The sequence below is a fragment of the Zootoca vivipara genome, chromosome Z2 (genome assembly GCF_965207765.1).
Source record: "Zootoca vivipara chromosome Z2, rZooViv2.hap1.1, whole genome shotgun sequence".
Lineage (NCBI taxonomy): Eukaryota > Metazoa > Chordata > Lepidosauria > Squamata > Lacertidae > Zootoca > Zootoca vivipara.
The window spans coordinates 49,329,109-49,356,522 of NC_142585.1; the positions used below are offsets into that span (position 1 = coordinate 49,329,109).

General features: G+C 48.2%; 1 protein-coding gene across 25 annotated transcripts in view; it reads left to right on the forward strand.

Moving 5' to 3' along the window:
- DAB2IP (DAB2 interacting protein) overlaps positions 1–27,414 on the forward strand; it is a 295,193-nt gene that overhangs the window by 187,166 nt on the left and 80,613 nt on the right. For all 25 annotated transcript variants that reach the window (XM_088665364.1, XM_088665385.1, XM_088665374.1 and 22 more), the window contains 3 exons: positions 3,365–3,518; positions 10,606–10,704; positions 14,083–14,637. In XM_088665364.1, coding sequence (XP_088521490.1) covers positions 3,365–3,518; positions 10,606–10,704; positions 14,083–14,637 — 808 coding nt within the window. The remainder of the gene's footprint in view (positions 1–3,364; positions 3,519–10,605; positions 10,705–14,082; positions 14,638–27,414) is intronic.

The window sequence follows — 27,414 nt, forward strand, 5'->3', positions numbered from 1 at the left end:
TTTGTATCCGGGCACAGCCAATTGCCTGGAAGCAAAAAACGCCAAGCTCCCTTCTTCTCACTTGATGCATGTAAACCTGTAGGTCTTGTTGCAAGGGCTTCCAGTCTGAAAAAGAGAGCCAGTGTTGTGTCGTGGTTAGAGCGCTGAATTAGGACCTGGGAGACCAGGGTTCAAATCTCCACTCAGCCATGAAACTGACTGTAGGGCCTCAGGGGGCCAATCACTGCCTCTCAGCCTAACCTACCTCACAGGGTTGCTGTGGGGATTAAATGAGAGGAAGTACCTAACATATGCCAGCTTCAGCCACTTCGAGAAAAAAGCTGGGGTGGGAATGGAATGCAATAGTAGAATAGAATAGAATAGAATAGAATAGAATAGAATAGAATAGACATTTGGGGAATAAGAAAAAAGGAAAGCATATGTTATGATGGTACTTGGCGTCTTAATTTTGTGCGTATGGGACCTTCTGCATGCAAACCAGGTGCTCCACCACTGAGTTATAGCTCTTCCATAAGGTTCTGCTCTTGCCAGGCACTCCCTTCCTGCTTATGGGGTGCCTTCAACTTCCTGCATCATCCCTGGAGCCCTAATTTCAAGTTTACAACCCATTCCAATGATCCCAGGGAGGGAGGAGGGGAAAACAGATGGTTGTGAAAGTCTGCACTGGTTTTGTCACTATCTGCAGGGAGGTTTTCATTTATCCTGCGTCTTTGCTCCCTTCTCCTTTCCAAGACACCCCGAGTATTTGTTTTCTTTTAAGCTGCTCTGGGACCTCAACAATGCCCATTCTGTCCGTGCTGCATTGTTGTAGCTGACTTAAAATTATTCCCATCATTGTCCAAAGAAATGAGGGGCGGGAAATGTTGTGGAGCCGGCTTCCTTTCCTTGTCTGTGGGCGGGAACGGATTACACAATAATCTTTAGCAGATTTTCATTCAGACCCAAGAATGTAAAATTATTATCATTATTAATTACCCGCCCTTTATCTTAAGGTCACAGCACTAAAACACAGCATTAGAAACTGTTTAAAACAGCCTACAATCACAAAAAATAAGGTGTGTTCTAAAAAATATACACTCCTCCAGTGTCAAAAGGCATTTTCTGCGTTTGCCGGAAGCTGACTAATCAAAGTGCCTGACACACCTCTCTCTAGAGGGAATTCCTACCAGCTGTTGCCGATCTTCTCAATTCTGCCTTTCCTTTCCCTGAATTCCCTGCTTGATCTCGCACGACCAAAGGTCCCTCCCATTCAGCCAGCCTTGACCATGAGCCAAAGAAAGATAGTAGCCTGAAAACATGTTTGCTGGAGCAATGGAGCACACAAACCTTCCTGCTGCCCAAGAGGACGTTGTGCTCTGGCCTTCTCCGTGTGCTCACTCACTTGCCTGCATGCAATTCTGGGTTATTATTCATTCATTCATTCATTCCCCAGCCACTCTGGGCAGCTTCCAACAAATACCAAAATACATTAAAATATCACAGATTAAAAACTTCCCTAAACAGGGCTGCCTTTAGGTGTTTTCTAAATGTCACGTAGTTGTTTATCTCCTTGACCTCCGATAGGAGGGCGTTCCACAGGGCGGGCGCCACTACCGAGAAGGCCCTCTGCCTGGTTCACCTGTAGCTTTGCTTCTTGTAGTGAGGGAACCGCCAGAAGGCCCTTGGCGCTGGATCTCAGTGTCCGGGCTGAACAATGGGGGTGCAGATGTTCCTTCAGGTATATAGGACCGAGGCCATTTAGGGCTTTCAAGGTCAGCCCCAACACTTTGAATTGTGCTTGGAAACGTACTGGGAGCCAATGTAGATCTCTCAGGACCGGTGTTATGTGGTCTCGGCGGCCGCTCCCAGTCACCAGTCTAGCTGCCGCATTCTGGATTAATTGCAGTTTCCGGGTCACCTTCAAAGGTAGCCCCACATAGAGCGCATTGCAGTAGTCCAAGCGGGAGATAACCAGAGCATGCAGCACTCTGGTGAGACAGTCCGCGGGCAGGTAGGGTCTCAGCCTGCGTACCAGATGGAGCTGGTAGACAGGCACCCTGGACACAGAATTGACCTGTGCCTCCATGGACAGTTGCGAGTCCAAAACCACATCCAAAGCATTTTGTGTGGCAGTTGTGGGGAGATTTGGAGAGGTTGGAAGGTTGGAATGTGGGTAAGTAAAGTTGCTGAGAGAGAGAGCGTTTATATTTAGTTTAAAGTCTCTTCCGAGTCAGTTTGTTTTTCTGTTAAAGCCAACCTTTTGTTTTTCTTCTGTATACTTTAAACGGTATACTGCTAGTCAGGGGTTTCATGCTAGGTTGGGAAAAATCTTTAAACTTTTGGTGGTATGTTTTAGCCAAGTCAACTTCTGTTTGCGTATTTTGTTTTTCTATAAACTCTGCGTGAAGCGTACTTTGAAGGGCCACTGGGAAACTGGGGTATATGATTTATGTTAGCACTCTTAATACTCAGTTTCCCCCAATATTATTTCGCAATAGAAACATGCCTGCATTAGAACCACCACTTCCTTCCCGCCTGGCCTTCACAAAGGCAGCCTTCACTTGAAATGTGTTAGCAGGCTTCTATTTAAAATCTCCGGTCCTCAGCGTCTTGGTTTACAATGGTGCTGATTGCGTGTTGCTTTGCCTTATTGGTTTTTAACCCAATCCTATTGTTTTATCTTGTTTTATTACACTTGTGAGCTACTTTGGGAACCTGTATGGATGGCTGTTTCCCTGATGTTGGGAAAGATTGAGGGCGCTCAAGGAGAAGGGGACGACAGAGGATGAGATGGTTAGACAGTGTTCTCGAAGCTACGAAGATGAGTTTGACCAAACTGCGGGAGGCAGTGCAAGACAGGAGTGCCTGGCGTGCTCTGGTCCAGGGGGTCACGAAGAGTCGGACACGACTAAACGACTAAACAACAACGTGGATGGGAAGGGCTGTAGATCAGGGCAGAGCATCTGCCTTGCAAACAGAAGCTCCCTGGTTGAGCCCCACTAGCCTCTCCAGGTGGGGGGCTGGGAGAGACTCCCTGCCGGAAATCCAGGAGAGCCTGGTGGACAATATTGAGCTCCTGGCCGTCAGGATAAATAATACTGAGCAGGATGGGGCCCATTGTCTGACTAGGTACAATGTACGTGTTTTTGTGTTTTTGTGTTGTAAACTGATCCTGGGATGAAGGGCAGTATAGAAATTTGATAAATAAATAGTGAGACAGGTTGTTATATTACTAATTACAATCCAGGTGTGCTACTGGTCCAATCTGACACTTCTTTTTTCAAGGGCTATTGTGAAAAGCAATGCTTGGCGCTGTCCGTGGTGCTGGAAGGGTGTGGCAGGGCCCCCTCTGATCCTCGCTGTTCTTGCCTTCCCCTCCCTCCAGATCCCATCTAATGCCCAGGCTGAAGGAATCTCGCTCCCACGAGTCACTGCTCAGTCCAAGTAGCGCTGTCGAGGCCCTGGATCTCAGCATGGAGGAAGAAGTGGTCATTAAGCCTGTTCATAGCAGCATCCTGGGGCAGGATTTCTGCTTCGAGGTAAGGCGTACCCCATTGACATCCAAGGAGGCTGTTGGCTGGATGCCCTGCTTTCAGGGTGGGTGGGTGTGCACTCCTGAGAGTTTGACCCCTGTGGGAAGCAGGAGGTTGGACTTGGCGGACCTTTGGCCTGACCCAACAGGGTTGCTTTTAATGTTCATTTTGAGCCATGACAATCACTTACGTATTGCTTGTTTTATTGCAGGGGTGGGGGGTTGTACCCCGCTTTCCATCTGAAAAGCCTGTCAGGGCGGCCTACATACAATCAGAACAAGACAGTCCTTGCCCTCGCAGACTTGCAAATTTCCCTTAAAAAAAAAAAAGACTAACACACAAGGGGTAAGCTGCAGGGAGGGAAGAGGAAAAAGAAAAACCAAGGCACCAATTCCTATCATAACCACCTGGCACAGTTCAGTGGCAGGCTTGACTACTGTAACAATTTGCTCTATGCAAGGCTGCCCTTGAAGCTGTCCCAGAAACTCCAGCAGGTGCAGAATGCTGCAGCGAGGCTCCTCACTGGATCCCTGCCATGGGAGCATATTTACTCCATGCTTTTCCAGCTGCACTGGCTCCCGGTGGAGTACAGGGTCAGATTTAAGGATGCTGGCTTTGACCTTTAAAGCCCTTTACGGCCTAGGACCCTTGTACTTACGGGACCGTCTCTCCCGGTATGCCCTGCGGAGGACCTTAAGTTCCATAATTAGTAACACCTTAGAGGTCCCGGGTCTGAAGGAAATCAGATTAGCCTCAACTAGAACCAGGGCCTTCTCAACACTGGCTCCGACCTGGTGGAACGCTCTGTCTCCTGAGACCAGGGCCCTGAGGGACCTGATTTCTTTCTGCAGAGCCTGTAAGACAGAGTTGTTCCGCCTGGCATTTGGCCTGGAGCCAACCTGACCCCCTCCCCCATTTCCCCTTTCCCTTCTGCATGAGGCTGCATTTTAATTTTAATGTATTTAATCTTGTTCTTAAGTTGTATTTTAATCAGTTGTTTTATTTCTAGTGTTAGCCGCCCTGAGCCCGGCCTTGATTGGGGAGGGCAGGGTATAAATAAATTTTATTATTATTTATTATTATTATTATTATATTTTCTCCTGGCTGGTACAAAGCATCTCCTAGCATATCCATTCTAGGAATGTTATACTTGACTGCTATGTCGAAACAAAATAAAAAAATTCCTTCCAGCAGCACCTTAAAGACCAACTAAGTTTTTTATTTTATTTTGGTATGAGCTTTCGTGTGCATGCACACTTCTACAGATATGCTGAAATAGAAGTCCCCAGATGCTTATATATAGAGAAAGGGTGGGGAGGGGTATCACTCAGAAGGGTGGTGGAAATGGGTGATTGACTGACTGATAGCTGTCGACTGCAAATGGTCTTGCATGAAAAAGCAAGGGGTGACTGCTATGTGTTTCACATCCCACAGTTAGTTAGTCATTGCATTCCCATCTCACCCTTTCTTCCAAGGAACTCAAAGTTGTGTACATGGCTCTCCCATCCACCACAACAACCCTGTGAGGTGGGTCAGGCTGCGAAGCAGTTGCTGGCCCAAGGTCACACCCAATGAGCTTCATGGCCAAGCAGGGATTCGAACCCTGGTCTCTCCCAGATCCTAGTCCGGCACTCTGACCACTACACCACACTGGCTCTCCCAACAGTAGAGTGGGGGGCTGCCTGCCTGCCCGCCCATCCTCTGGTATCACAATAAAGTCAGGGATTGGGGGCTTGGAGTGGGGACTTCAAAGCACCTGGCAGGTGCCCCATTGCCTTCCCTACACCTGATGTCACATATGACATCTGGGGCAGAGCAGGCAAGCACAGTTTGAGGGAAACAGCCCCACCCCAGAGAGCCCAGTTCAGAGATTCCTTACCCCTGCCCTTATCCTCATTTCCAAGAGACAAACTCTTGGCACGGTGGGGGGGGGGGGAAGCAGGATACTTCAACTGTGATTTGAGGGATATTGCGGCATTTTCCTGTGGTCAGGAAACGGGGCTGTCGGCCTTCAGTGTGGCTGTTGCAAAACGAACGGTGCAAATTACTGCAATTGGCATATACTTGCTTGCTTATTTTATTCATTACATATGAATGCTACCTTTTCCTCCAAGGAGCTCAAGGTGTGGTGTGCATGGCTCTCCCCCTCCCCCATTGAAATCCTCACAACAACCCTATGAGGTAGATTAAGCTGAGAGAGGCAGTAAGCGGCCCAAGGTCGCACCTAGTGATCTTAATGTGGCCAAGTGCAGATTTGAACCCCCGTCTCTCCCAGATCCTGGTTCAGCACTCTAACCACTATGCCACCCCTGGGTCTTAGTGTGGTGCATCCTAATTCCAAACCCCAATGGCCCCCCACCCCAATTCTGTCTCCTTGCCCACAAGCTCATCCTGCTCTCTGCCAACAGAAATGTGGCTTAGCTTGAGGGCAGGATAGCCAGGAGGTGGGGGGGGGGCAGAAGCATTGCCATGATTAGGATTTTGAAAACGTGGCTTGGATACAGGGAGAAGAAGCTGAATATGAGCACAGAGTGTTGGTGGTCTTGCACTCAAGGAAAAGCATCAGGAATGGAGGGAATTGAACTGATGTCCTGGAAACAAACCTCATGGGGAGGAACATCAAAGTTAACCTGAGACACCAAAGCCATCTGGGCAGGGGGGGGGGCAGGAATTGTTCTGTGGGGCTGGAGGGAGATCTTGCTGCTGCACTTTCCCTACCTTGAGGGCAGAGGCGTGATCCTCTCACACCAGGGTGAAATTGGGTGCCTGTTGACCCCCCAGGGCTGAGCTAGGTGGAGAAATGGTCTGAACCGAGGCCATAGCTTGCTTGCAGAGAATCTGCTTTGTGTGCAGAAGGTCCCAGGTTCAAGGCCAGGCATCTCCTTGATTGCTCATGCAACATCGGGAGGCGCAGGCAGCCTGACTGTTTGGCTTTGGGGCTGTGTGTCTTTGGGGCTGTGGGGGGAGAGCTTTGTGGTTGCAGAAGCTGTGTGCAGGATTTCTGCATGCTTTTTCCATCCACAAGCTCGTCCTGACTTAGGAGCACACACGGCAGCCACCAGCCTTCCCTCCCATCGCTCCCGGCCTCCTGCTGCCCCTGCCGACCTCCAGAGGTGAGCGCATTGCTCCACAGGAAGACAGGAAGTCAAAAACATTGATCCCTCTGCCTCGGTGTTGCTTACACTGACTGGCAGCAATAGCTCTCCAGCGTTTCAGAAGAGAGTCTTTACCCAGCCCTACCTGGAGGTGCCAGTGGGGGTTGAACCTGCATTAAAGCACCTACTATATACCACTCGGCTATGGTTGTCTCCCTCAGAATGGAGCATGATTTGAGCCCTCGTGCTTCCAAGTAACAGGGCAGCATCCAATGAAGTTGCCTTCCGCCAGTACTGTTTTTCTAGAAAAAGAGGTGGTGGAACTCACCATTTAGTGCCTCCCTTGTTTTCTTATAATGGCAATGACACCCACATGAGAGGTGCTGGAACAGAGTTCCAGTGAGTTACAGCTGGACAAAGCCCTGCCTTCCACCAAGATGAGCCATTGGCCTATCTGGGTCTCCAGGGTCGCAGGCAAGGGGTCCTTTCCAGACCTGCATTGGGGATTATATACCTGAAGTATACCTGAAGGAGTGTCTCCACCCCCATCGTTCTGCCTGGACATTGAGGTCCAGCGCTGAGGGGCCTTCTGGCGGTTCCCTGTGAGAAGTGAGGTTACAGGGAACCAGGCAGAGGGCCTTCTCGGTGGTGGCGCCCGCCCTGTGGAACGTCCTCCCATCTGATCTCAAAAAGAAAAACAACTACCAGATTTTTAGAAGACATCTGAAGGCAGCCCTGTTTAGGGAAGCTTTTAATATATTATTATTATTATTATTATTATTATTATTAAGGGTTTTCTTGGCTTTTAATATTTATTAAATATTAATTTTAATATTCTGTTGGAAGCCGCCCAGAGTGTCTGGGGAAACCGAGCCAGATGGGTGGGGTATAAATAATATATTATTATTATTATTATTATTATTATTATTATTATTGCTGCTGCTGCTGCTGCTGCACCGGGGTCCTTCTGCATGCCAAGCAGGAGCTTTGCTGCTGAGCCACAGCTCTCCCCCGCCCTGGTATCACAAGCACTGCCCTCAGAGTCTCCCTGCCTCTTGCCTCTCCATTCCACCCTCACGACTGTCCTTGAGAGAGGTTGGGCTCTGCATTCCAATAAGGCGCTTGGCTTGCAGCAGAAACACCTTCCAGACTTCCTCTCTACCTTGCTTTCTTTTCAGGCAGCGAGCAGAAATTGCAGGGTGATTTTGCCTCTTCTAGGAAGAGCCACCCACCCATAGGGCAAGGATAATGGAGCAAAATGAGTTAGATTTGAGAAACTAATGATTTCCTCCCTCTTCACTGCACTAATTGAATTTTGGCCTGGCAAACTAATACCTGTATTTTTAAAAACTTGATTAATAAATAAAACACACGTAACAGTCTAGGCTTCATTACAGTATACGTTTTATTGGGGCTTCCCCGCCCATTGCATAATTTGCCTAATCTCTGAGGTGCCTGGGCATGTGAAAGAGCTTTCCCCCCCCCTCCCTTGGTGCTCTTTCAGATTTTCCATTGTACACCCAAAAGTCATAGAATTGCAGAGTTGGAAGGGAACCCGAGGGTCATCTAGCCCAGCCCCTGCAATGCAGGGATCAATTTATATTTCTGTTTTTCCCCCCACTGTTTCTTTCCCCCTGGCTTAAGTGCCATCTGCCACATTCCCACATCAAGTTGTGATCTTAAAGGTGCATTTTTGGGCAAGATACTATTTTAATCTCTGTATGCATTCTGTGTGTGCAGCTACCCCTCATCTACACTTCTTCTTTTTTGTATACTCTTGGTTGGTTAAGTTAAAGTGTATATATTGCTGATCAAAACTACACACACAAAAGTGGTGACATTGTTGAAAACATAATGGATCATAGAGTTGTAGAGTTGTAGAGTTGGAAGGTACCCCAAAGACGAGCTCATAGGGGGACAGTCCCGTTCTTTTGCCAGGGAGACTCCGTACCCGCAAGAGAGCAATGGGCAACACCCCGAGAGTCATCTAGTCCACCCCCTGCAATGCAGGAACCACAGCTCAAGCATCTATGACAGATGGCCATCCACCCACTGCTTAAAAACCTCCACAACTTCCCGAGAGAGTCCATTTCCTGCCGTACAACCCTTACTGTCAGAAAACTCTCCTTGATGTTGTGTTGGAATCTCCTTTAACTTGAAGCCATTGGTTCGAGTCCTCCCCTCCAGAGCTGGAGAAAACAAGCTTGCTCCACCTTCCATGTGACAGCCCTTGAGATATTTGAAGATGGTGCAGAGGTTTAGAGCAGTGTGGGGGCCACGTTTTTCAGGCCCGAGGGCCACATTCATTTCTGGGCAGCCTTCCAGGGGCCACCTGCCATGGGTAGGTGGGGCCACCTGCAAAAGTGGGTGGGGCGATAGATGCCGTTTCCCCGCCAGTCCTCCATCCAGAGAATCCTAGAGTTGGAAGAGACCCCAAGGGCCATCCAGTCCAACCCCCTGCCAAGCAGGAAACACCATCAAAGCATTCTTGACATATGCCTGTCAAGCCTCTGCTTAAAGACCTCCAAAGAAGGAGACTCCACCACACTCCTTGGCAGCAAATCCCACTGCCGAACAGCTCTTACTGTCAGGAAGTTCTTCCTAATGTTGAGGTGGAATCTTCTTTCTTGAAGTTTGAATCCATTGCTATGTGTCTGCTTCTCTGGAGCAGCAGAAAACAACCTTTCTCCCTCCTCTATATGGCATCCTTTCATATATTTGAACAGGGCTATCATATCACCCCTTAACCTTCTCTTCTCCAGGCTAAACATACCCAGCTCCCTAAGCCGTTCCTCATAAGGCATCGTTTCCAGGCCTTTGACCATTTTGGTTGCCCTCCTCTGGACACGTTCCAGCTTGTCAGTATCCTTCTTGAACTGCGGTGCCCAGAACTGGACACAGTACTCCATTCTTGGCATGGACACAATCCAGCCAGGCATAAAACATTCAAAGGGGCCTGCGAGGAGACCCAAGCTCCAAGTAGGCAGAGCAGGAAGGCTGCATTTGGGGCCTGAGGTTCCAGACACCTGGGTTAGAGTGTCCAGGTCCACAACCCTCAGTTAAGAAATCACTGGGAGACCCTCGGACGTTAATAGATTTGCTACGTCACGTCGTCCCCAGACCTTGACTCCTCCTGTGTTAAGCATCTGACCAGCTGCCTGCTTCCTTTCCCCAAGCTGGGACATGCAGCGATTTGATGTTTGATTTGATTTATCGTATTTCTATGCCGCTTTTCATTCTAAGGGAATCCCAAAGTAGCTTACAAACAATAGCTAACAACAGCATGGCAGGGCATACCAGAACATCACAAAGCGCAGCATAAATCATATGGAATAATTAACAAATCACCAGTGAAGCAATTACAAGCCACAAAACACTGCTAACAAAGCAACAAGAAATAAACTAAGCATTACAATTAAAGCAAAAGTCATATTATATGATTGACAAATCAATACAGCATTAATCACCCAAGAAACAATATTAACAACATTAACAAAATAGCAGACAAAATGTAATGTAAGCGCTGGTAAAGTCAAACACACTCTGTTCAGCTCATTAAAAGACACATACATGGGATACCTGAGGCAGCAAGCTCCCTTCTGATGACAATTTTGCCTTGCTGCATCTGACCAAAAGTCCATCTAGCCTAGCTCTCTTATCGCAAGCATACCAGGGGGTTAATCATTCCCTGTGAGAGTGGAGCCTCTCCATCCAGAGGCATTCTACCCCTGATGCTGCAGGCAAACAACAAGAGAGAGGCACCCCCTTTATTCCTTCCTTCTGAGCTTCCTAGAAGCACCTGGCTGGTTGTTGCTGGACCCTATGGATTGCGCTTCGATACATTAGGGCAATTCTGAGCTGTGATGGTATAATTAGCAGGGCCATGTAGTCTGGTCCACTTAGGGCAGGGTCTTACCAGGACGGCACATAGCGCAGAGATACGTGGCTCCTAGGGTTGGGTCAGCTTGCAAGAAACTCACTTCTTTCCTCTCTTCCAGGTGACGACATCGTCCGGGAGCAAATGCTTTTCCTGCCGCTCTGCAGCCGAGCGGGACAAGTGGATGGAGAACCTGCGCCGTGCTGTGCACCCGAACAAGGTACCAGCTAAGCAGCCGCTTCACGCAGCGCATAGTTGAACTGTAGAACTCCCTCCTTCAGGGCACAGTGGTGGCCATCAGCTTGCATTAAAAGAGGGTTGGGCAATCCTGCAGAATCTCCAGTGGCAGAGAGTTCCACAGGACTGGGGCCAATGACACCATAAAACTCTTGTTTCTTGTTGCTGTCAAATGAGTCTTGCCAACCAGGGGAGCGAGCAATGTCTCTCCTGTGGATGACCGTAGTGCAGCCACCCCCAAACTGCGGCCCTCCAGATGTTTTGGCCTACAACTCCCATGATCCCTAGCTAACAAGACCAGTGGTCAGGGAAGATGGGAATTGTAGTCCAAAACATCTGGAGGGCCAAAGTTTGGGGATGCCTGCTGTAGTGTATGAGTAATATACAAGTTCAGTCGGTGCCTCAGGTTCCCTGGACCTCAGTTGATGGCTATGTTATGCCTCCATTGTTGGAGGCAGTCTGCCTCTGAATGCTAGTTGCTGGGAATTGCAGGTGGGCAGAGTTGCTGTTGCAATCAGGACCTCCTTTTAGGCTTCTCAAGAGGTGTCTGGCTGGCCACTAGGAGAGCACGATGCTGGACAAGACAGGCCACCGGCCTGATCCAGCCTCAGGGCTCTTTTTATGCTCTTATTCCCAGGTATGTGTCCATAGAGGGCAGAACCAATCAAGTTCCTCTTAAAATAACTGCCAAGAGTAAAATTAAAAAAATTCCTTCAGTAGCACCTTAAAGACCAACTAAGTTTTTATTTTGGTATGAGCTTTCGTGTGCATGCACACTTCGTCAGATACGAAAGCATCTGTGCATGCACACGATCGTGCATGCACACGAAAGCTCATACCAAAATAAAAACTTAGTTGGTCTTTAAGGTGCTACTGAAGGAATTTTTTTATTTTGCTTCGACTCAGACCAACACGGCTACCTACCTGTGCCAAAAGTAGTGCAGGCTGCAGGTGTATATTAAAATAAATATGTTACTTCCTCTTGCTCTTTTTTTAAAATGGTGAGTTTTGGCAATTGTGTCGTTCGTGGATTATGCATATATTTAACTGTCAAAAAGTTTCCCCTGAATGTTCTGCACTCGACTCCCACCAGACCCAACCATCATGGCCATAGGCTGAGATAATTATTGTTGTCAAAGGCTCTTCTCTTTGGTGATCACTCGTAGCTGAGTAAGATTGTCTTCCATAAACATTGTTTTAACAATGGGTCTGTAAGTGACTGTGGAGGCCAAAGGCTTAGGCAACTTCCTGCCCCACAAGAAGTCCCTCCCTACCACCTGGGCCCACCATTTTTGCTCCTGCAAATCCTTAAATCTGAACTCCCACGCATTTATAGGTTTTGCCTTTTCTTTCAAAACTCCACCCCTTTTAAACAGGGTGGATTTTCCTTGCTGGCTGGCTGGCTGGGGGGGGGGGGCTGGTGCTGTGTTTATGCATTTGCGGTCCCTGGTGCCTGATGTGAAAAGCCAGCAGTACCGTCCCACCGCTCAAGCCCAGCGGAGAAATTGCGGCACAGCGGATAGAACATCTGCAGAACAGTTTTCTTTAGCCTACAACTTGTTCTCTTTTCTCTTAGGGCGCACCCCCCCTCCCCACACCTTTCCCTTTAATTTTGAGGCTCTCCTGGCTGCCAAATTGGAAGTGGTGAAATTGTTTTTTAGAAAGTGAAGCATGTGTAGTTTGGGGCGGGAGAGAGAGAGAGAGGTTCTCAGCCCCCTTTCTTCTTGCAAATTGGTGCCAGCGAGAGAAGAAATCATAGTGATATTTGGAAAACGAGCATAAGTGGGGGTTATTATGCAAATTCCCAAGAGCCAGTAATTTCCTTAAAGTTAAAAATGTAATTAAGGATTGGTTTTCTGTTCTAGCGCATTGCAAATAATGAAGCCTTTCGTTCTTCCAATTCTCGCAATGGGTAATTGCTTCCCCACCCCCCCACCCCGAAACACACTCCACACGCTGAAAGCCCTTCTTCACACAGCACGTAGTTAAACTATGGAACCCACTCCCGCAAGAGGCAGCGATGGCCACCAACCTGGATGGCTTTAAAAGAGGATTGGACAAGTTAATGGAGGAGGAGGAGGAGGAGAGGGCTAGCGATGGCTGGCCGTCACCATGGCTCGGCTCTGCCTCTACAGAGGGAGGCAGAAGTGCTTCTGAATACCAGATGCTAGAAACCAGATTTTCTTGTGCTCAGGTCCTGCTTGCTATTTTTGCACTGGGGCATCTGCTTGGCCACTGTGAGAACAGGGTGCTGGACTAGATGGGGCACCTTTGGCCTGATCCAGCAGGCTCTCCTTATGCTCTCACTGCAGAGCCCTCCTACAAGTCCCCAGATGCGCATCTAACGCATGGGTTAGACTTGAAACGGGAACGATGAGAGTGGAGGCCTTAATCTGCCTATCATCAATCTATAAATGGCTGGCTCTAAATCTGAAACCCCGAGGAATTGCGCCTTTGATCCTACGCGACCAGTTCCAGTCCGGTTGGCAGCTAGCGGTTCTGAACTCTCTCCAGAATATGGGCCTTGCTCCCCAAGCCCTCCTAAGATTGGATCTAAGACAAGCCAAAGCAATGGTCAGACAACGGCTCATTGATATTGAAAGACAACAGGGCTGCTCAAGATGTCCTGAACATAGATCTGGAGAAATGGAGAGATACATAGCCGCCCCGGCACCTTATTTCTCCTTTCTCCGGTCAAAAAACGCAAGAAGGGCTTTTGCACTTGCCAGAAGTGCGGCATTGCCCACACCTGTGCTGGAGGGGCTTTACAAAAAAAATCCCATACGCCCAAAGACTCTGCATATGCCCTCTAGGGAAAATAGGAAGCCCAGAGCACTTCCTCTTCAGATGCCCCCTCTATGAAGAAGCTCAAAGGGAGATCCTGGATCCCATACTGGTGAGGTTAGCAAGCCTCCCGGAAAAGCAATTTTACAACATGCTCCTGCTAGGCAAAGACCAGGAGATAACCAGGGCGGTCGCCAGATTCTGTGCCCAACTATGCAGACACAGACTTTCTCCCGAGTCCGTCTGAATTTCCCAACATATGGTACCCGAGCGAGTTAGGCTCAGTTTTCTGCAGCTTCTATTTTAAGGGTTAAACTTTCAGCATTGTATATATAATTAACAATGTATTTTAAACGTTCCACAAAGCGTCATATATACGTTATGCTCCCTGAAACTGTTCTTCCAAAAGGGATTCACAGTATTTTATTTTTATCTGTTTTTTATATTTTTCTATGAACTGGTCCTCGACCGTAATAATAAATAAATTGAATTTAAAAAATGCTCTTACTGCGCATCCTTGCTCTCTTCCTGACTGTGTCTCTCCCCGCCCCCGCCCCCCATTGCATCTCTTCTCTAGGACAACAGCCGGCGGGTGGAGAACATGCTCAAGGTGTGGATTATCGAAGCCAAAGACTTGCCAGCCAAGAAGAAGTACCTGTGCGAACTCTGCCTGGACGAGGCCCTCTACGCCCGGACCACATGCAAGTTGAAAACGGACAATGTCTTCTGGGGGGAGCACTTTGAGTTCAACAACCTCCCGTCCCTGAGGGGCATCACGGTCCACCTGTACAAGGAGACCGACAAGAAGAAGAAGAAGGACAAGACCAACTTCGTGGGGCTGGTCAGCATCCCGGCAGGCTCCGTCACGGGCCGGCAGTTTGTGGAGAAGTGGTACCCGGTGGTGACGCCCAACCCCAGCAAGGGCAAGTCGGGGGGGCCCATGATCCGCATCAAGTCACGCTACCAAAGCATGAGCATCCTCCCCATGGAAATGTACAAAGAGTTTGCCGAGTACATCACCAACAACTATATGGTCCTCTGCTCAGTTCTGGAGCCGGTCCTGAGTGTGAAGAACAAGGAGGAGATGGCCTCGGCCCTTGTCCACATCCTGCAGAGCACAGGGAAGGCCAAGGTAAGGCTCTTGCACGCTTGTGCTCAGAGACAGGCTAGAGGCTCTCGCGCACGCTGATCCACCCCACATGTGCTGCAGCTGGACGCCTATGGCTGTGATCCACCTTGAGTTTGGGGGTCTTGCCAACAGTTGTTTAGACACTGTCATCCACAGACATTAGTGGTTCCCAAAGTGGGCAGTAGGGACCCAGGTGGCGCTGTGGGATAAACCACTGAGCCTAGGGTTTGCTGATCAGAAGGTCGGCGGTTCGAATCCCTGCAACGGGGTGAGCTCCCCTCGCTCGGTCCCAGCTCCTGCCAACCTAGCAGTTCGAAAGCACGTCAAAATGCAAGTAGATAAATAGGGACCGCTCCGGCGGGAAGGTAAACGGCGTTTCCGTGTGCTGCTCTGGTTTGCCAGAAACAGCTTTGTCATGCTGGCCACATGACCCGGAAGCTGTCTGCGGACAAACGCTGGCTCCCTCGGCCTATAGAGCGAGATGAGCACCGCAACCCCAGAGTCAGACACGACTGGACCTGATGGTCAGGGGGCCCTTTACCTTTACCTAAAGTGGGCAGTGGGATTTGGGATTACCTAGGGAGCGTGCTAAGAGGCAAGGGGACAGCAGTTGGAGGGGGTGGGGCAGAGGTATAAACAACTATCACACTTTGAAAACTGGTATTGCTGGACCAGGTTCATCAGTTTTGTGGAATAGTTAAACTACATAGTTTGAATTGGATTGTGAATAAATGTGCAATGAACTGTTTACCGTTTGGAATTTTGTTGTGTTACTGTTTTCGTTAGTGGGTCGCACAAAGCGCTATTCTGAATTATGCTTTTCGTTGGGTAAGGGGTACTGGGGGTGAGTTTATGGAAACAAGGGGGTGGGGACCTGAAAAGGTTTGGGAACCACCAACTCTCACTGTTCTGTGGTGTGGTGCCTTGAACCCTCCTTTCAGTGGTTACGAATTAAATCATGCAGCCTCTGAGATGTTCTTAGACTCCAGCTCCCATCAGCCCAGCCAGCATGGCCAATGGTCAGAAGGGGCTGCCGGGAAGTTGTTCCTGAAGCAATTCTGGACGTACCTCCAGAAAGCCATGCTTATGGGAACTGTATGTTTCTACAATGGCAGAGTGGTACAAAAAGTCATCATTCTGGGTTATGCAATGCATTGCAGAGGTGGTTGTAACTGCAAAACCCATTTTGACTGTAAAACCCATTTTATATTGCAGTACTGGATTAGGAATTGTTTTATGCTGCTGCCTAAAAGTTCTTTATTTTAGACATTGGCTTTAAAATGAATGGCACGAATACAGGATGGGTGACACCTGGCTTGAGAGCAGTACATGTGAAAAGGATCTAGGAGTCTTGGTAGACCACAAACTTGACATGAGTCAGGAGTGTGATGCAGCAGCTAAAAAAGCCAATGCAATTCTGGGCTGCATCAATAGGAGTATAGCATCTAGATCAAGGGAAGTAATAGTACCACTGTATTCTGCTCTGGTCAGACCTCACCTGGAGTACTGTGTCCAGTTCTGGGCACCACAGTTCAAGAAGGATACTGATAAGCTGGAACATGTCCAGAAGAGGGCAACCAAAATGGTCAAAGGCCTGGAAACGATGCCTTATGAGGAACGGCTTAGGGAGCTGGGTATGTTTAGCCCAGAGAAGAGAAGGTTAAGGGGTGATATGATAGCCATGTTCAAATATATAAAAGGATGTCATATGGAGGAGGGAGAAAGGTTGTTTTCTGCTGCTCCAGAGAAGAGGACGCGGAGCAATGGATTCAAGCTACAAGAAAGAAGATTCCACCTCAACATTAGGAAGAACTTCCTGACAGTAAGAGCTGTTCGGCAGTGGAATTTGCTGCCAAGGAGTGTGGTGGACATAGCTGCCAAGTTCTCCCTTTTTAAAAGGGAAATTCCCTTATGCTGAATAGGCTTTCTTGCGAGAAAAGGGAAAACTTGGCAGCTATGGTGGAGGAGTCTCCTTCCTTGGAGGTCTTTAAGCAGAGGCTTGACAGGCATATGTCAAGAATGCTTTGATGGTGTTTCCTACTTGGCAGGGGGTTGGACTGGATGGCCCTTGTGGTCTCTTCCAACTCCAGGATTCTATGAAAAGGAGATTTGGTTGTAAGCTATCTTGGGAAAACTCCCGTTTGGAAGGTGTTATGTACATTTTAAAATGCATTTGGGGTGGGTTCCAATGGACTTCCACCAAGCCTCTCTCCCCCTTCAGACAAATCCGTTTCCACTTGGAGTTCCGTGGCAGAGCACCTGCTGTGGCATGCAGAAGGGCCCTGGGTTCAAATCTCCAGTTTTGGAAACCTCCAGATTTGAAACCTCCAGTGCAGATCTTCTCATGGACGGGGACAATTTTTTTCCCCTGCCCAAGACCCTGGGCGGACTCTGCTGGGTCAGAGAGAGGGCCCATCACTCAGGGGGAGAGTGCAAGGTGCCTTTGGCATGCAGGAAGCCATGGGTCCAAGCCATGGCGGCTTTGGGAAAATGAGCAGGCCGGGGGGGGGGCTTAAAAACCACCCGCCTGCTTGAGACCCTGGGGGGCTTCTGCTAGTCAAGACTCTGACTGAGCATGTTGGCTGACAAGTGTGGTTCTCTGTAAGGCACCTCTGAGGGTGGAGCTGGGCTTGATGGGTCACTTGCAGAGTTCACACCCTTTTTGCATGCAGTGAAGGTCCCCAGGGTCCAGCTGCAGTGACAGTAGGGGTGGGGAACTGGTGAGCTTACAGATGTGGTTGGCCTGTGACTCCCATCATCCTTGCTGGCTGCGGCTGATGGAGAGTTGGGATCCAGCCACATCTGGAAGGACGCAGGCTCTCCACCCCTGAGAGAAAGGAGGAACACCTCGTTCAAAGTTAAGACGAATAAATGCATTGGGGAAAGACAGGCAGTTCGAGGAATAAAATAAAATTAAATATAAGTGGTAGTTATTAGGCCCACCTTCTTATCCCACTCCTTACTTAATAACGATATAGAGAAAGAAAAGAACATAAATCTTAATAATAAATAATAACAAAATGACTTGACCAACAAAAGATTACTTTATTAAAGTGAATAACATTTAAATGGCAAAAGCTTTTGAATAAAAGGTACGACAGGGAAATATGGATGAACTAGGTGAGGGAGGGAATGGTGGACAGGTGGGGAGGGGGGAGGGAAAGTGAGGGTTGGGGGCAATGATTACTCTTTATTTAATTGATGGATCAAAAACGTTTTGGATATACTTTGTATTTTGATTGTGAGTCTCTTCGTTTCTCCTTTTTCTTTTCTTTCTTCTTCACTCTTTCTGTCCTTCGGTTTTTCGCAATCGCCGTAATTTGTATCAAGGTTGTATTTTTATTGAAAACACATATGTATATACTGAAACGTTTTGCAATAACAAAAAGGAAGAACACCTGATGGTCAGCGATGATATATAGCCAAACATTGCTCAGCTGGTAGAACATGAGTAACTCAGTCTCAGGGTTACAGGTAGGGAGCCGTGTTGGTCTGAGTCGAAGCAAAATAAAAAAATTCCTTCAGTAGCACCTTAAAGACCAACTAAGTTTTTATTTTGGTATGAGCTTTCGTGTGCATGCACACTTCTTCAGATACACTTGAAACAGAAGCAACCAGACCCTTATATATATTCAGACATCCAACATACCATCTCAGGACTATTGAATTGCTCATCTTCTAACATTGTGTATGCCATCAAATGCCAACAGTGCCCTTCAGCTCCCTATATTGGACAAACAGGCCAAACCCTACGCCAAAGGATAAATGGACACAAATCTGACATCAGGAACCACAAGACAGAGAAATCAGTAGGAGAACACTTCAATCTCCCAGGACATTCTATACAAGATCTCAAAGCAGCTGTTTTATTACGGAGAAATTTCAGGAACAGACTGGAAAGAGAAGTTTCTGAATTGGAACTCATTACCAAGCTTAAAACCATGGAAGCACCTGGGATGAATAGAGATATCGGATTCTTATCTCATTATGCATGATCAAGCTTTCTTTAGCGCCTCAGCCCTTGCTTCCCCCCCCCCCCAGGACCAATTGCAGTCATCAGCAGTCGTTAACAGCCATCTACAGGTTTACCACTCCCATCAGCCCATCACCCATTCCCACCCACCCCCACCACCCTCTGTATATATATAAGGGTCTGACACTTCTGTTTCAAGTGTATCTGAAGAAGTGTGCATGCACACGAAAGCTCATACCAAAATAAACACTTAGTTGGTCTTTAAGGTGCTACCGAAGGATTTTTTTAATTTTGCTTAGTCTCAGGGATGTGCTGTCAAGCCCCACGTTGGGCAAAGCATTCCTGCATTGCAGAGGGTTGGACTAGATGACCCTCAGATTCCCTTCCAACTCTGCAATTCTATGATTCTACAGCAATGCTGATCTAGGTATAAACAGCCTCAGTAAAAGGCACCTTCCTTTGCCTGTATATACGTTAGCCTCACAACTGGTTACCGTACTTCAGCCTTCCTTGCAAATGCATCCACTAAAATAAGGCACACACTTGGGGGGGGGGTGACGGACACGGACAACATAGAACTATCTGGACCAGTGGTCAGGGATCATGGGAATTGTAGTCCAAAACATCTGGAGGGCCAGTTTGGGGATGCCTGGCCTAAAAGGATCCAAGTTTTAAGAAGGCTCCCTTCTGGTCACTTGGGGACAAAATTTGCTCACCCCAAGCCACCCCACAAGTGGTTGCTTGCAAACCCTTTCCCCTCCCCTCCCTTGTCTTGTCCCTTGTGTCTTTGTCTTCTCACTTTGTGAGCCTGCAGGCAAAGGACTGTTGTTGTTCTTCGGTGTCCTTTGGGCTCCCTTGCCCCATTTCCTCTGGGCACTAACCTTTTGAGGGTAGGTGTTGCACTAAGGGTCTCTCTCCCGCCTGTATTCCTGGTGATGAAGCATCTTTTAAAATGCACCTATCTTTTTTGCATGCTTTCTCTCAAAGTGCACTTTTAGGAATGCATGTATTTTTGTGGTAAATTTTGCTGCATTGGCTGGGATGCGGGTCCTTTTCCTTGTTGTTGTTGTTGTTTAGTCGTGTCCGACTCTTCGTGACCCCATGGACCAGAGCACGCCAGGCACTCCTGTCTTCCACTGCCTCCCGCAGTTTGGTCAAACTCATGTTCGTAGCTTCGAGAACACTGTCCAACCATCTCGTCCTCTGACGTCCCCTTCTCCTATTGCCCTCAATCTTTCCCAACATCAGGGTCTTATCCAGGGAGTCTTCTCTTCTCATGAGGTGGCCAAAGTATTGGAGCCTCAGCTTCACGATCTGTCCTTCCAGTGAGCACTCAGGGCTGATTTCCTTCAGAATGGATAGGTCTGATCTTCTTGCAGTCCATGGGACTCTCAAGGGTCTCCTCCAGCACCATAATTCAAAAGCATCCATTCTTTGGCAACCAGCCTTCTTGATGGTCCAGCTCTCACTTCCATACATCACTACTGGGAAAACCATAGCTTGAACTAGACGGACCTTTGTCGGCAAGGTGATGTCTCTGCTTTTTAAGATGCTGTCTAGGTTTGTCATTGCTTTTCTCCCAAGAAGAAGGAAGGAAGGAAGGAAGGAAGGAAGGAAGGAAGGAAGGAAGGAAGAAAAGAGGGAGCAGGAGGGAGAGAAGAAGGAAAGAGGTGAGAGACAGAAGAGTAGGAAAGAAGGAATAAAAAAGGAAAGAAAAAGAAAGAGGGAGAGAAGACAGAGATAAAGAAGGAAGGAAGGAGAGGGAAAGAAAGAATAAGAACAAGAGAGAGGAAGAAAGAAAGGTAAGGGGGGGGTCGCCGCCTTGATTCAGCGCCAGAAAAGAGCGCGAAGGGACCCAGGGGCAAAAAGCATTTCCCGTAAAGCCTCAGAGTTGCACGTTCGTGAGGCTGAGCCGCTGCTGAGCTCACGTTCGTGAGGCTGAGCCGCGGCAGGAGGAGGTGAGGCAAGAGGAGGAGGAGGCGGCGGCTTGCCGGGTCGGTGCCCGGCATCGCCGTGCGGAGACTCCCGAGCCTCTGGGACACAGCAGTGCTCTGTAGCACTTTGAATCCTCCTCCTCCTCCTCCATGCGGCGCTGCTGGGTGCTTTGTCTGTGCTTCAGCAGCAGCAGCCATTTCCAGGCGCCGAGCCGTGGCAGGAGGAGGAGGAGGAGTCAAAGTGCTACAGGGCACTGCTGCGTCCCAGAGGCTCGGGACTCTCTGTGCGGCGCTGCCGGGCGCTGCCCCAGCTCTTTGTCGGCACTTTGTCGGTGCGGCGCTTCAGCAGCAAGGTCCCGCTGCTGAGTCCCGCTGGATGGGGCGCTCGGCGGGCCACATGACAAGGTCTGGCGGGCCGGATTTGGCCCGCGGGCCTTGGGTTTGACACCCGTGGCGTAAGGCTAAAGGGATTGTTGTACTGGATCATGGGCTACTCCCATAGCAGGTTAGGTGCCTGTAGAAAAACCTGCAGGAGGCAGGGGCTCAATGGCCATTGCTTCCCCCTGCCGTTTGAAATGGTACCATAGTGCTTTAAATGTTCTGTCTCAGTCTCCAAGTGGTTCTGTTTGCAAGGAGTTGCAATAAATATTTTATTTGCATCAATCCCGGGAGCGGGGAGCGATTGGGGCATGTCGGCAGATTAGCTTGCAACCAATTTCAGCCAGTACTGTAATGATCCCCCACCCACAAGGCTTTGGAACGATCTTTGAATTACACATTAATCATATTACTTTTATCAGTGAAAGCCTCTTAAGGATAGGTCAATCTCATTAATCAGGATTGCTTGTGAGAAGAGACCTTATTACTTCACAGTCAATCTGCCGGCTGGTCACTTGTCACTGGGGCAGAAGGGCCTGCGTGGTCCGCTTCTCATTTTTTACTGCGTTTATATCCCACCTTTATAAATTGATTGCATTTATTGCCCGCCTTTTTTCACCAAGGAGGTCAAGGTGGCAAACATGGTTCTCCTCATTTAAATCCCCTCAACAACCTGGGAGCTGGGTATGTTTAGCCTGGAGAAGAGAAGGTTAAGGGGTGATATGATAGCCATGTTCAAATATATGAAAGGATGTCATATGGAGGAGGGAGAAAGATTGTTTTCTGCTGCTCCAGAGAAGCGGACACAGAGCAATGGATTCAAACTTCAAGAAAGAAGATTCCACCTCAACATTAGGAAGAACTCCCTGACAGTAAGAGCTGTTCGGCAGTGGGATTTGCTGCCAAGGAGTGTGGTGGAGTCTCCTTCTTTGGAGGTCTTGAAGCAGAGGCTTGACAGGCATTTGTCAAGAATGCTTTGATGGTGTTTCCTGCTTGGCAGGGGGTTGGACTGGATGGCCCTTGTGGTCTCTTTATGATTCTATGATTCTAACCCTGTGAGGTAGGTTAGGCTGAGAGGCAGCGGCTGGCACCCAAGCTCACCACCCACTGAACTTTACGTGTCTGAGTGGGGATTTAAAGCCTGGTTTCTCCTTGGTAATAGTCTGACATGCGTTAACTGCCGCACTCCAGTGGCCCTCTTTGCAGGGTAAAAGAGCATCGGGGCTCACCCAACAGAATCTGGGATTAGAAGGGAGCCCCTGAGTGAGAGGTGACCATGCAATACAGTTTCAAGTTGGGTAAGGGATCACATGGTTGAGATTCCTGCGTTGTAGGCGGTTGGACTAGATGACCCTCAGGTTCCTTTCCAGAGCTACAGTTCTGTGATTCAGTCCCGCTTGTGCTTGAAAACTCCACCACCATCTCTGGCATTCTCTTCCAATGTCGAATCATTGCTAAGTTCTTCCGAAGGTTTCATCGAAATCCTTTTGTGGTGCTATTTTATTTTCTTCCTCTTACCAGTTGCTTTTTTAAAGGGAAAAGGAAAGCAGGCTTCCAATATCATACGAAAATTAAAACTAAAGCAAAACAAAAGCTATAATAATAATAATAATAATAATAATAATAATAATAATAATAATAATTTATTTATTTATACCCCGCCCATCTGGCCGGGTCTCCCCAGCCACTCTGGGCGGCTTCCAACAGAAGAATAAAACACAATAATCTATTAAATTATTGGCAAGGGGTTGGACTGGATGGCCCTTGTGGTCTCTTCCAACTCTATGATTCTATGATTCTAAACATTAAAAGCCTCCCTGGACAGGGCTGCCTTGAGATGCCTTCTAAAGGTCTGGTAATTGTTATTCTCTTTGACATCTGGTGGGAGGGCATTCCACAGGGCGGGCGCCACCACCGAGAAGGCCCTCTGCCTCGTTCCCTGCAACTTGGCTTCTCGCAATGAGGGAACCGCCAGAAGGCCCTCGGTGCTGGACCTCAGTGTCCGGGCAGAACGATGGAGGTGGAGACGCTCCATCAGGTATACTGGACCGAGGCCATTTAGGGCTTTCAAGGTCAGCACCAACACTTTGAATTGTGCTCGGAAACGTACTGGGAGCCAATGTAGGTCTTTCAAGACCGGTGTTATGTGGTCTCGGCGGCCGCTCCCAGTCCCCAGTCTAGCTGCCGCATTCTGGATTAGTTGTAGTTTCCGGGTCACCTTCAAAGGTAGCCCCACGTAGAGCGCATTGCAGTAGTCCAAGCGGGAGATAACTAGAGCACTATAAACATCCAGATACATAAAAAGCTGTCATAGTGCACCTTAGCCACTAAAGAAGGTCACAATATTTAAAGCCTGCCTGGAAAGAAATGTGTGTTTTTGTGGTGCATAAGAGTGGTCAGTAATGGAGCCGGGTGTGCCTTCTTGGGGAGAGTATTCCATAAGTGGGGGAACCACCACTGAAAAGGCCCATTCTTGCATTTCAAGTGACAGAAAGCAAATCTACTCCACCCTCTGTGTGACAGTGCCTCAGATATTTGATTATGACTCTCATGTTGCCTTTTAATAATAGAATTGTAGAGTTGGAAGACACCCCAAGGGCCATCCAGCCTGAAGGAGCGTCTCCACCCCCATCGTTCTGCCCGGACACTGAGGTCCAGCACCGAGGGCCTTCTGGCGGTTCCCTCGTTGCGAGAAGCCAAGTTGCAGGGGACTAGGCAGAGGGCCTTCTCGGTGGTGGCGCCTGCCCTGTGGAACGCCCTCCCACCAGATGTCAAAGAGGAAAACAGCTACCAGACTTTTAGAAGGCATCTGAAGGCAGCCCTGAAGTTCAGGGAGGCTTTTAATGTTTAATAGAATATTTTATTTTAATATTTTGTTGGAAGCCGCCCAGAGTGGGCAGGGTATAAATAATAAATAACGCCCTCCCATCAGATGTCAAGGAAATAAACAAGTACAGTATCTGACTTTCAGAAGACATCTAAAGGCAGCCCTATTTAGGGAAGTTTTTAATTTTTGATGTTTTATCATGCTTTTAATATTCTGTTGTGAGCCGCCCCCAGTGGCTGGGGAAACCCAGCCGGATGGGTGGGGTATAAATAATAAATTATTATTATTTGACTATAGCTACCATACTTAAAACTACAGTGGTACCTCGGTTTATGAACACAATTGGTCCGGAAGTCTGTTCATAAACTGAAGCGTTCATAAACTGAAGCAAACTTTCCCATTGAAAGTAATGGAAAGTGGATTAATCCGTTCCAGATGGTCCGCAGAGTACTTAAACTGAAGCGTTCATAAACTGAAGCGAACTTTCCCATTGAAAGTTATGGAAAATGGATTAATCCGTTCCAGACGGGTCCGCGGAGTACTCAACCTGGAGTGTACTTAACCCGAAGCATGGGTGTAATTGGTTCCGGAAGTCTGTTCATAAACCGAAGCGTTCATAAACTGAAGCGAACTTTCCCATTGAAAGTAATGGAAAGTGAATTAATCCGTTTCAGATGGGTCCGCGGCATTCGTAAACCAAAAATTCATAAACCGAGGTGTTCATAAACCGAGGTTCCACTGTACCATACTAAAAAAAAATGTAAAAATGCAGGGGAGTGCACTGCCTTTCAAGGGAGTCTGTTCCCCTGTTGAACAGTTCCTGCCCTCAGAAAGCTAATGTATAATAATAATAATAATAATAATAATAATAATAATAATAATAATAATATTTATACTCCACCCTTCCCAGGCAAGACCGAGCTCAGGGCGGCTAACAAGAAAAATATCAAAACAAGCATAAAAGAAACAATTCAATTAAAATACATATTAAATACAATGTTAAAATTCAATTTTAAAATGGGAATCTACAAGTGGAACCTCATTTAAATATCTGTAGGATAAAACCTTAGGGGAGGGTGACACCGGGGTCAGACTGAGTATCCCCTCTCGGTCTTCTCTTCTCCAGGCTAGACATACCCAATTCATCAGGCTTGGTTTCCGGACCCTTGATCATCCTGGCCTCCCTCCTCTGCACATATTCCAGCTTGTCAATATCCTTCTTAAACTGTGGTGCCCAGAACTGGACACAGGACTCCAGGTGTGACCTGACCAAGGCAGACTAGAGCAGCGCTATTCCTGCCCTTGATCAGGACACTTCTGTTGATGCTGCCTAGAATAGCATTAGCTTTTTTTGCTGCTGCATCACACTGCTGACTCATATTAAGCCTGTGATCAACAAAGCCCCTTAGATCCTTTTCACATGTACTGCTGTCAAGCAAGGTGCCCCCCCCAACCCGTTATTCATAGAATCATAGAGTTGGAAGAGACCCCGAGGGCCATCCAGCCCAACCCCCTGCCAAGCAGGAAACACCATCAAAGCATTCTTGACATATGCCTGTCGAGCCTCTGCTTAAAGACCTCCAAAGAAGGAGACTCCACCACACTCCTTGGCAGCAAATTCCACTGCCGAACGGCTCTTACTGTCAGGAAGTTCTTCCTAATCATAGAATCATAGAGTTGGAAGAGACCACAAGGGCCATCCAGTCCAACCCCCCTGCCCAGCAGGAAACACCATCAAAGCATTCTTGACATATGCCTGTCGAGCCTCTGCTTAAAGACCTCCAAAGAAGGAGACTCCACCACACTCCTTGGCAGCAAATTCCACTGCCGAACAGCTCTTATTGTCAGGAAGTTCTTCCTAATGTTGAGGTGGAATCTTATTTCTTGAAGTTTGAATCCATTGCTCCGTGTCCGCTTCTCTGGAGCAGCAGAAAACAACCTTTCTCCCTCCTCCATATGACATCCTTTCATATATTTGAACATGGCTATCATATCACCCCTTCAGCTTCAGGCTAAACATACCCAGCTCCCTAAGCCGTTCCTCATAAGGCATCGTTTCCAGGCCTTCGACCATTTGGGTTGCCCTCTTCTGGACACGTTCTAGCTTGTCAGTATCCTTCTTGAACTGAGGTACCCAGAACTGGACACAGTACTCCAAGTGAGGTCTGACCAGAGCAGAATACAGTGGTACTATTACTTCCCTAGATCTAGATGCTATACTCCTATTGATGCAGCCCAGAATTGCATTGGCTTTTTAAGCTGCTGCATCACACTGCTGACTCATGTCAAGTCGGTGGTCTACCAAGACTCCTAGGTCCTTTGCACATGTACTGCTCTCAAGCCAGGTCTCACCCATCCTGTATTCGTGCATCTGGATATCCCTGCCTAAGTGCAGAACCTTACAGCTTCCTGTTTGTCCCTGCTGAAATTCATTCTCTTAGTTTTGGCCCAATTCTCTATAGTCTATTAAGGTCCCTATCTCCTCTGTGCGCATAGGAGGGCCCCCCTTTTGCAGGCCGCTGGTGTGCGCCAGCCCACACTTTCAGGACGGTTGTAAACAAACCATTTCTGCATTGCTGAACTGGGGTTAATAAAGGACTGGAAAGATGGGGAGAGACGGGGGGGGACGGGGGGGCGGGGAGAGGTCACCTTTACTGCCACCATCAGGAATCTGCTAATCTTTTCTGAGCTGAGAGACAGAGCCTTGAAGCAGCCGCAGCCAAGGCAGGCAAGAACGCTCCACCGCTTTAAGCGCTAATAACCCATTCCGTCACTAATAGCCGAGCTACTAATAAAATCTGCTAGCTTTGCAAATCTGCCCAAGCCTCTGAGGATTGCAGTTGGGTCTACGAAGGCTCCAGGCGCTCTTCTCCTCTTACCTACCCCTGCATTGCTATTCAGGGTGGGGTGTGGGGTGAAGGGAATAAAGGCACAGTCCAGGTGTGGCCCCGAAAGCTGCTTTATGCAGGGGGGGGGGATGCACAGAGGCAGATCAGTTCTTTGCTTTGGAATACAATTTTGCTGCAACATTTCTCTCTCACATCGCTCTCTCACCATTTAGTCGTGAAAGAGCTTCTTATATTTACCTTCAGTAAGAGCTGTTCGGCAGTGGGATTTGCTGCCAAGGAGTGTGGTGGAGTCTCCTTCTTTGGAGGTCTTTAAGCAGAGGCTTGACAGCCACATGTCAAGAATGCTTTGATGGTGTTTCCTGCTTGGCAGGGGGTTGGACTGGATGGCCCTCGGGGTCTCTTCCAACTCGATGATTCTATGACCTTGGGACTTCTATAGACGCAGAACCTTCTTCTGCCTCTCCCTCAAACTTCAAGAAAGAAGATTCCACCTAAACATTAGGAAGAACTTCCTGACAGTAAGAGCTGTTCGGCAGTGGAATTTGCTGCCAAGGAGTGTGGTGGAGTCTCCTTCTTTGGAGGTCTTTAAGCAGAGGCTTGACAGGCATATGTCAAGAATGCTTTGATGGTGTTTCCTGCTTGGCAGGGGGTTGGACTGGATGGCCCTTGTGGTCTCTTCCAACTCTATGATTCTATGATTCTATTCTAAGAACTTCCTGACAGTAAGAGCTGTTCGGCAGTGGAATTTGCTGCCAAAGAGTGTGGTGGAGTCTCCTTCTTTGGAGGTCTTTAAGCAGAGGCTTGACAGGCATATGTCAA